Here is a 10,954-nt window from a genome sequence, read left to right on the forward strand (position 1 = left end):
AAACTTAGTTTACTTGGCTGTGTCCAGAGTCAGAACAATATCTCAACTGCGGAGAATTGTCTTGGATGAGTAAATGGCTGATGAAATTAATAATGAAAACAACAGTGTTATAATAAGAAAAAAATTAACTGGTTACAAACAGAGTGACAAAAATAAATAATCGAGAATTTGACCTTGATGTTGAATTTATCACGACACTGAAACAACAGCAGAATAATCATTGTGCGAGTTGTAATTGTATAATGTTGTCGCAGTATTCGGATAAACATTCAAGAGAATTCACCGTAGATAGAAAAGATAATCGTCTTGGTCATACACGAGAGAATGTGATGCTGACCTGTCTCGAGTGCAACCAGCGTAGGGGTGCTAGGCAAGTGATCTAGGCGGTAATTGTGTATCCTCGGGAATTACTTGTAGTTGTTCACGTGTAAACCCACGTTGAGGAGCAGTTGAATCCAGCCTGTAGATTGCTGGTCTACCAGTCGATCTAGTTATGTTAGATATCTTATGTTTAGTGATGCTCCAAGTAGGATCAGTCGCTCTTTTTTACCCTTTTCAAGTTTACCTGGTTCATATAAATATCTCACAGTGACATCACCCAGTATCAGCTGTGCTGAAAAATCACGTCGTTGTGGTATATTTTCTTTTAGTAATTGCGTCAAAAGATTTAATGTTGGTTGTTCGAGTTATTTCATGATTTAATGCAGCTATCACAACTGGGAATCTTGCTACCCATTCGCGTGATCTCTTGTCCTGAATGAATTCCTTCGCGTATTGATATCCAAGTAACCGATCAGCAAGTATTTGATTAAATCGCTCAAGAATTGCCTGATCACAATGAATTGCAGTATGTCCTCGTCTGATGGTGACATTGTGTTGCTTCATCAACGATGATACTGGACCCTGAAATTCCTTGCCAGGATCATCTTATAGCAGCTGTGGCCATCGTAGCCCACCTCGTTGATAAATTCGTTCAAACGCAGAAGCAACCTCAGATGCTGTTTTAGTCGTTAACGGTTCTGCATCTTTGTATCTACCTGCAACATCAACTACAGTTAGCGCGTATTTATGTGTTATTTGACGTCTTCGGATTTTAATAGTATCATGTGGCAGAAATAATATGTCGGCCTGGAGAACTTCATTAGGAACACTGATATTGAAATGTGCAAAGTGAATTTGTTTAGGCGATGGTTGGTAAATTTGCCATATTGCCTGTTTGGATAACCAATTTTTTGCAGTATCGCGCGTACCTTTTGCTGCTTCAGCGAGTTTACTAATTGCTGCGCTACCCCTCCAATATCCTTTTGGGGAATAATAAATCGACTCCATTTATAATTAATTACCAGCACCTAGCGTTAATTTACCTTTCATCGCAGATTTTATTAACCAACTAGCTAATTTTTCCTTGAGAGATTTATCAGTGATGGAATGTAACGCGTGAATTAATTTCACATCCGCGAGATGTCTATGCTGCAGATCTTTACTTTTATAAGTTACATCATGCGCATGTCACGCTTTATCAATAGCATTTATCGGATACTCACCTGGTTTTGGTTGATCTTGGTCATCAAGTCTGATATCAAGTCTGGTTCCAGGACCACAGTAATTATATCCTGGGAGGTCTTTTTCTCATGGGTATTTAGCCCACGGAGTACCGGATAGTTTTGTTAATTTTGCTGCAATATCACCTCCGTGTTGCTTTGTTTTATTACTTGACTTTGGCTTTGGCTTTGATTTTGGTTTTGACTTTGGTTTTGACTTTGGTTTTGGTTTTTCACCTGACTTGCCAGTGGAAATAAATTTAAATTTATTTGTACCGCATCGCTCACACTTGCCCGTAACCTCAGATCTATTATTTTTTTGTTGTAATGGTTGTTAGATCACTTGTCGATGTGCGCGCCCTGCATTTCACACAGTATAAATCCATATTCTTTTTATATATTTTCTATATGGAAATCACTGACTTTTCTGCAACAAGGAAACGAGAACCAGTTAAGCATCACGCAGCGCTACCAAATTATGTTCGTATGATTATTAATGGACCATCTGGAAGTGGTAAGACGCAGTTGTTACTTAATGTAATAATGCAGTGGATGAAATGGGATAAGTTGTATTTGGTAGCTCCATCTGCAGACGATCAACGATGCGATGATGTAATAAAATAATTTATTGAAAAAGCAAAATCGTTAAATGAGAGCGGAGATGATGTTGTTGAATTTATAACTGACATTAATGAAGCGCCAAGTATTGATGATATTGATGGATTTATTAATAATTTAGTTGTTTACGATGATGTAATGTTGGATAAACAATCAAATCCAGCTAGGATATTTTCCAGAGGTAGACACAAAAACACAGATGTAACTTATGTAACCCAGCGGTATACACAAATTCCTAAAGTGATTAGGGATAACTTTAATATTCTTACTGTCTTTAACGGACTTGATACTCACACGTTACGAAATATTCATCAAACTTGGTGCAGCGGTGATATGGACATAAATAAATATAAAAATTTCTTTAGTCGTGCTAAAATACCCCCACATGGATTTATAACAATAAACTTACATGATCCTCGAACACGGTATCGAATCGGGTTAGATAAAAAAATTTAATACACAGCAGAAGGGAGGGCGACGCTCTGAACGCGTCACCGACGATCGCGCATTTTTTCTTAAGTTACATCGAAGAAAAAAAAGCTATCAGCGATAACAAGTAAACCAATTTGTCATCGACGGAGTTGTTTTCTGAATATCGCATTTTTTTAACGATTTTTGCGATTCCCCAGGAAGTCGTATTTTGGAAAATGCAGGTGAACCAATTAGAGGTTGTTCGCCCTCCCTGCTGCTTCCCATTATAATCTGCACTTTCTTTTATCTATTTCCTTTGTGTAATAATAATGTACGTCCTCTTTAATGTGGAGAAGACACGTTCCTTTATTATGAAATACATCATGTGTTACTGTGTCTGAGAAAAGACAACTTCGTTATAAGCTAAAGGAAAAACAATAAGATAGATATCCTAATGTATTCTTAAATAGTGTCATTTATATCTCAACAACTAAAGAAATTAAATGATAAATGAATTGAAGACTTTGCAATCAGCCGTTCAGTAACGATTAAGGTCGAGTAATACATATTACATAATGCATAACGTGTTCAAAACAGTACTTACCTTTGGATACTCCAAGCGCTGAAAGAACACAAAAAGCGTGATAATAGAAATTGTAAAATATACTTCTCGTAGGTAGTTTCAATATATTTTTTGTAATGCCAGTTGGTGATTAGAGAGCATAGCCTTATCCAATGCATACTTTGTACTGATTTTGTGAAAGTAGATGCAACTTTTCAGGTCTTTTGGTTCATAAGGATGCTATTTTCCTTTCTTCCCCGTGAAAACAAAACAAAATTCATGATCGAAACGTTGAATAAACTTCCCGCATTTTCTTTACAATCTCACACTATGTCTCTGAAATGTAAAATATTCCGAGTAACTGTAAACTGTTCTATACTGTATAATTTGTTGGCTGTGACTAATGCTGTTTAACTACCTACCACTACAATTGTTATGATTCTTAATACCAGCATCTTCTTTGGTATAAAATGTATGGTCTCTTGATCCGTACGGTGTTGGTGTGGCATGAACGAAACTTTGATAAGAACGTTTAATATTCGAGTAACCTCTCCGATATCCATCATATATTCATTTGTATCCATGTTATATATCCAGTAATGAGAATATTGAATATCAAGCCATATAAACTTTCTTTGTATGATTATTGTCAAATTCTACATTTTACTCACTGTCTACTAGTAAGTTAGAATGAGGTATTGATTTAATTGTAACGATTTATAAACCATTTTGCACAAGCTACATACAATTTCTTTGTATCCTTCAGGCAAATGGTACCTCACAATGATTGTAAATTTATTTTTAAGTGTACACGTACTTCCCTGTATAAGCTGTCTTGCGTAATTATGGACAAATGGTCATCTATTGCATCGAGAAGGATTGGCGATAACAATATTTTCAATATGGACATAGTTGATATCATGAATACTCCATACTGATATGACCATCTACTAAGAAGGAATAGCGATAACATTATTTTCAAGACGGCTGCTGTGGTGGCCATGTTATATGTCCGAGCAGCAAAATTTTCATTTAGGAGCAACTAAACTCGCGATGTGTGTGTATGTGTGTGTAACGTTTTATGGCAATTATCCACGTATTGTACGATGATAATTTATATTGCTGACAGATAGAAGGACAATGGATAACATACCAACCCTTAGTCTCTTCTGGTCTACGACAAAGACGTTAGTTTATACCACCCGTAAAAGTGTCTTACTCTAGTAAGTTTTGTCACTCTCACAAATATATTTTCCTGAGGTATTTATACCAACAGAACGTAACAATAATGAAAGAGTAATCATTGGTTAGTAAACGATACTGCCAGGAAACTGAAATGAAATCAATCCTAATTTGCAGGCTTTGAGATTTAAATGTCTGGGAAACACAGCATCACAATATACAATGTATAACTCTCACTCTCCTGACAATTATGGCAAAATGCCAATCGTTTCTTCAGTAATGGAGAGGAAACTCTAAATAAAGAATGCGCCTTCTGTTGTGGTTTTCATATTTGTATTAAACATTTACATCTTCATTTCTCTGCAGAAAATCTAAAGTTGTATTATGAACTTATTCATGTATAGTTGGTATCAAACACAATACCCTTTTATTATATGCGAATACAAAGCATTTTTATTACCTGATTTCATTGTAATGCTATTGATAACTCATTATAGAAAAGAAAAGGGGCATGATACCAAAACTGTAACGTTATACTCAGTACTGTGTGTGTGTATGTGTGTGTGATTTGGATTTTTAACGTAGCTTTAACACTTTTTTAGTCATATCGCTACGATGTTTGCAGTGTGGCAGTTTATACTGATGGTATGCACTGGGGCACCCAGTCACGTTATCCTGACACCAGGCCGACCAGTCCTAACACTAACCTCTTAATGCTGAGCGCCAAGAGGAGCATCTGTTAGTACCATTTTTGTAAGTCTTTGGTATGACTCGGCCGGGGATCGAACCCACGGCCTCCAGCATTTGAGGCGGACGCTCTTACCACTAGGCCATCGGAGGGGTCCTATACTTAGTAGTAAATGATGGCTTAAATTCGATGAATACATATTTTAATGAATATATGTCTTGATAATCCAATAAAAATACATATCTATCTCTTAATGACTGAGAGGAGATATATTTATACTTACATATGCTTGTATCTGCTTTTCTTCCTGAAATAATTAAACAAATGTGATATTAGAATCGGTGAAACAAAGGTCGCTTATTAGGTCTCAAAAAGGGGAAACAAACCCATGCGAAAATACAATTACAACTTATGCCGCTACTTTTGCTGAATATTCCACAAGAGCATACGTTTAACCTAATCTACTAGTCAACCTTTCCTTGTTGCGATATCAACATTTTAACAACGACGGGACTATGTACTACTGAAGTGACGCATCGCGTATGTTTTGATGAATATGATACGGAAGTGTTGCCTGTATCCACAAAATTGTATTCCGGACACTGAAAGAAAAGTAATAATTCCATTTTCCTTTGTTTAACCGTGAATTGTAAGATCCAACAGATAATGTTAGTCACATTATATATTTTGGAGAAAAAAAATATACACTCAGTAACATCTATCAAATGCTGGTGATATTATGGCCGATCAGTCAAAAATTTTGACATGATTAACAGGGAGACAATGTCATATTATAAAAGGAACATCTTGAAATAAACGCATATTTCGTAAGTCCATAAATACATGTAACTTCTCTTTCCGACGAAAGCGATAAATGCGGGATACTGGAAAGATATCAACCAGAGAAGATTTTGAAAATAATCCTGCCTTGTTAAATGATAACAGATATGCAATACATATGACGAATAATTAATTCTCATAAATATATGCGTCTTAGAAATCATACATTAACTTTATGCAATGCAAAATATTTACCTATTTACTGAAAACACATATAATTATACTTACTCTTTCTTTCTTCTCTCTTTCGTCCTTAAAGAATACAATAAACCAGTTATTAGACGGTGAAATATTTTCCGCGTATTTGCTATCAAACGTGAGAGTAGACAAGTATGAAGATATTTGCAAATATAAATACAGCTTAAGTCAAAGTGAGCAGGTAATTATTCCTGAAAAATATAAAAAACTGATATTAGACAAGGTTCTATAAATTCGACTTATTTGCTCTCAAGAGGGAGGAGATACGCATGCACGTATTCACCAATGGAAAACTGTATGTCACACACTGTAAGTCATTACATAAAATAAGGTAATCCAAACCAGTTGTCGTTAGAGCTGATTTATTTTAAGGAATGTTTCGCATATAAATCTATGAATTGTAACTTTTCTGTCATTTCGTTATCCTGAATAAATATAAATTAAAAAGCTGTACAGTTTTTAACCATTTAGTACTTTAAAGTATTTGGGCAAAACGTACAGAGCGAAGCTGATTACAAAACCAGACAGCTCATCATCAAATCGGCATGTTCCTTTTTCAGTTTGTGTCTTATTCTTATTTCACACCTTTTGCCCTCAAACTGTGCATATAACACTATCAAGTCAATAATCCTTTAGTGAACATTTGGACTGAAGGCAGAAAACCTACCATGGATGCGGTATGGCGGGCTCGGGGAATTAAATAGACAAACGAAATTTTTTTTCAGAATTGTATAACGTTTTCAAGGATGTTGAGATACACTGGCTGTAACCAATGAATGACGCATAATGCCACCCCCACCCCACCCCCCCAAAAACAAAAAAAAAAAAACAAAAAAAAAAAATGTGTTACATTTTGATGAAATACATTTATAATTAGTGGTATAATTTGTCATTGATGTGAGGCTAATATAGCTAATTCACAATGGCTTGATGCAGACGATAACATCAGGTCTTAATCTGACATGACCAGTGTAAGATTATAAGCATATCCCACTAAACCCACACATGAAGCTTCATAATTCGTTGAAATTCTCCCACCGAAATAAAAGCAAAATGTATATTAGTGATGAATTCATGATGTATGGCATGAGTTAATTAGATTTCATTTAAAGACTGAAGCACACGCGATGTTTCAATAAATCGATCCTGAAGCAGCTAACATTCGACACCAGGTTCACGTGCAGGCTACAAGCACAATAGCAGAATCAAAATCACTAATGCAAACACAATCCACATATCTGATACAATATATTACTATCATTTGATATACCTTTGTTTCAAATTAAAGTAAACGTATTTATTACCGAAGAATTAAGGGATACATAAATATAAGCTGGTGTCGTTCTTTAGTTACATCATGATCATTCAATTGAAACATCGAGTTTGCTTCAGTCTTTAAAGAAATTCATATACTCTGTCGATGAAATCGTATTTAGGACGGGAGTCATAAAAGACACTATCAAAACAAAAATACAAAGGTCAAAAATGGGATGCATGAGATTAAAAGAAAGTTTCAACATGAAAATCAGAAAGTAAAAATTGAAACAATAAACAATTGGGATTCCGCGAGTTTCGAACTCGCGACCCCTCGTTTGGTAGACGAGAATCATAAAAGAAAATTTCACCATGATAATAACAATTTATTAAAGAAATAGAAAAAATGGGATGCGCAAGTAAAAATGAATTTGTCACCATTAAATTAAAATCAAAAAGAAGAGATAAGTAAGATGCCTTCAGTTCGAACAAGCAACATTTTGTTTGGAAAACGCTAATCATAAAAAACGTTTCAAAAGCAAATACAAAAAGTAGATATAATAAAGTGAAACAAAAATTGGGATGCGAAAGCTGAAAACGAAGTTCAAATATAAAATTATAAAGAAAAGACAATTCGGATGCCGCGAGCTTAGAAACAGTTTAATTCTTGTTGGACCGGCGGAAGTCACAAGAGAAGGTTTCCACAAATAAATAGAAAAAAAGTAAAAGAAATAAAATTAAAAAAATTAGGATGCGCGTGTTGAAAAAAAAAATGATTCAATACAAAAATAAATTAAAATAAAATATAAAATAAAAATTGTGATGAGCGAGTTTAATAGAAAGTTTCAACATAATCTTTAAAACAAGATTGAGATGACGCGAGTTTTAAACTCGTGACCTCTTCTTTTGCAGATGGGATTCATAAAAAAAGTTCCAACATAAAGTTAAAATGGTACAAAGACAAATTTAAAAAAATGCATGCGCAATTTGAAATAAAGTTTCAACATAAAAATAAAAGAAAAGTAAGCAACGTTTTAAAACCATGAGATGTAGAGTTTAAAATAAAGTTTGAACAAAAATTTTAAAAAAGAAGTAAATATAAAATATGAAAGTCAAATTGGGATAACACGAATTTTCGAACTCTTGACCTACTTTTTATCCAGTTGGACACAAAAACAAATATGGGTATTTATATATAAGATTGCAGTTGTCGAACATCGTCAAATATCATTTAGTGAATATTATGGGGATAGTGGTTCAGGACTGGAACGCCATTTTGGTTTAATTTTCGTGTTGCTTTCCAACATTGTGTTGCGTATGCCAAATCGATCATTCTGGTCCATTTCATCCAGTTTTTAAAGCACTTTGTAAAATCTTGTATGTAAACGGTATATCGGCCATGCTAAAGGAAAAAAGGAACCTATTGTTTGCTCATTTCGAATAACCGGTACATATTATGTTGTGCACATTTTCAGCATCTTCTTAATAATTATACCCACAAAAATTCTCTTTTGTGGCAAAGTTAAGAGAGACGAATCTGCCTCGTTGTTTTCAGAATACTTCCATTTATGCAAACAGTACTTTGAGTTTAGTAAATATTAATACTGAACCCTGTTTCTCCACAGCTCGAAATCCTAGATTTATGACAGTATCTGCACATTCAGAAATATCACCATCATTCAGTATACTAAATCGACAATTATAACAACTATTATATTCATATATTTCTATCTTAATTTAATAATCAAATTAGAAATACATAGATCAAAATCAAAGGCCGTATAATGAAATCGCTTATGTTTTCTATATTAGAATGATAAATTGTGTATAATGCCGATCAACGTAGACATGTACATAAAGACGATTATTATACATTTTGACTTCAATATGCTACTTCTCTACACATTCATAACACTATGAGTGATCTATCGAATCAAACGGCTTGTAAAAATAAGTAGAAGACAAAATAATCTGCAAACAGGATTGCTTAAATATGCATATACCAACGTTTAAAACAGGTTAATATGGGCGAGCACCCATTTCGGAAACCATATTGAGCTTCATAGATTATCTCCCTTTCCACGGGCCATGTTGTCAGTCATTTTATTCAAGATAGCACCGACGTTCTTTTTTTTAGCACAAGGATACTTGGAACGCCTTGATAATTGCTGGGATCATTTAACACAGTCATTTTGTTTATTTGACAAATAGTAAATTTTACCAAAATACTGCATCCAGATTGAAATACAGAATTAGACAAATGGGTCAATATTGGAGTAGTTTCTGTCACAGTGCGCTCTAATATCTCGTTGAACATAGTCCTAAGTAATTACATGTAGTTTAAAGTATTAACGCGTTAAACTAACGTTTAACAATATAAATATGGTAATATAGGTTTTCAGCCAAGCGCGTGCTCGATCTCACTTAAGTTTTTATATTAGCCTATTATTCCAATATAATTTAATACAATGCAAACATAAACCTAAGAAACGAATTTAGATAGGTCTGCCTCTTCGTGTTTTCAGTATAATTACCGTCTTAAGAGTTTACAAGCAATATAGTACACGTATGACAGGTAAACTGCAAGCAACGATACGAATACGAACTCCTATGGAATTTTTCAGCTCAACACTCTGTCCTATATTGTATCCAAGTCGGTCACATAGTGTGCAATCAAAATAGTTTTGCAAGGGACATTACCTTTCTAGGTTGGTTACTGGTTGAATAATAAGATGTGTGTGTGTTTGTGTCTGTGTCTTTATGTATGTGACTTAAATTTGTAACGTACATTTAACAATTTTTCACTCATAACCCTACGATGACTGCAATGTGGCAGTTCATACTAATGTTCAGCACTGGGACATTATGCCGCAGACATATATCATCATGTACCACCTGAAACCAGGCCGACCTAACCGTAACCACTTAATGCTCAACGCACAGTCATGCAGCTGCTAGTAACATCTGTATTAGTCTTTGGTATGACTCGGACGGGGTTCGAACCCGAAATCTTCCGAGCGGACGCTCTAACCACTTATGCCACCGGAAAGGTCGACAAATACATACATACAACATACATACATACATACTTACATACACACATACATACAACCATACATGTGTGTGTTGTGTGTGATTTGGACTTTTAACGTAGCTTTAACAATATTTCAGTCATATCACTACGATGTCTGTATCAGACTTGTAGCATGATGTCCCACCCAGTCACACTATCCTGACACCAGGCCGACCAGTCCTAACACTAACCTCTTAATGCTGAGCGCCAAGCGCGATGCAACTTTTAGTACCATATTTCTAAGTCTTTGGTATGACTCGGCCGGGGATCGAACACAGGACCTCCCGCATTGTGTCAGGATAATGTGACTGGATGGGACATCATGATACATGTCTGCAGCATGCTGCCCAAGTGCTAGACATAACTATAAACTGCCACATTGCAGACATCGTAGCGATATGACTGAATTTTTTTTAAAGCTAAGTTAAAAATCCAAATCACATCACATCGCATCACGTCATACATTATTTAGGGTATATTTTATTTTATATCTGTTCAGCACGAATTATAATTTATGTTAAAGTATGCGAACAGGAATGATGGCATATGGATCATTATAAAAAGTTTAGATTTGACGCACCTTTACA

At 34.9% G+C, this 10,954-nt stretch overlaps 1 protein-coding gene across 3 annotated transcripts in view; it reads right to left on the bottom strand.

Annotated features, from left to right (window-relative positions):
• Positions 1-825: 825 nt before the first annotated feature.
• The window catches only part of LOC149774093 (E3 ubiquitin-protein ligase TRIM33-like), a 138,039-nt gene continuing 127,910 nt past the window's right edge, over positions 826-10,954 (bottom strand). The window contains exons 3-6 of one of the 3 annotated variants that reach the window (XM_089945824.1): positions 6,071-6,094; positions 5,286-5,309; positions 3,175-3,192; positions 826-1,037 (exon numbers count right to left, since the gene is read on the bottom strand). In XM_089945824.1, the coding sequence (XP_089801950.1) occupies positions 1,011-1,037; positions 3,175-3,192; positions 5,286-5,309; positions 6,071-6,094 (93 nt within the window). In that variant the 3' untranslated portion in view covers positions 826-1,010. Of the gene's footprint in view, positions 1,038-2,668; positions 3,193-5,285; positions 5,310-6,070; positions 6,095-10,954 lie in introns of those variants that run through there. The other 2 variants (XM_089945825.1, XM_089945823.1) reach the window with 2 other exon arrangements.

Source organism: Sinohyriopsis cumingii, unplaced genomic scaffold (genome assembly GCF_028554795.1).
Source record: "Sinohyriopsis cumingii isolate HCF-2022 unplaced genomic scaffold, ASM2855479v2 utg000426l, whole genome shotgun sequence".
Classification (NCBI taxonomy): Eukaryota; Metazoa; Mollusca; class Bivalvia; order Unionida; family Unionidae; genus Sinohyriopsis; species Sinohyriopsis cumingii.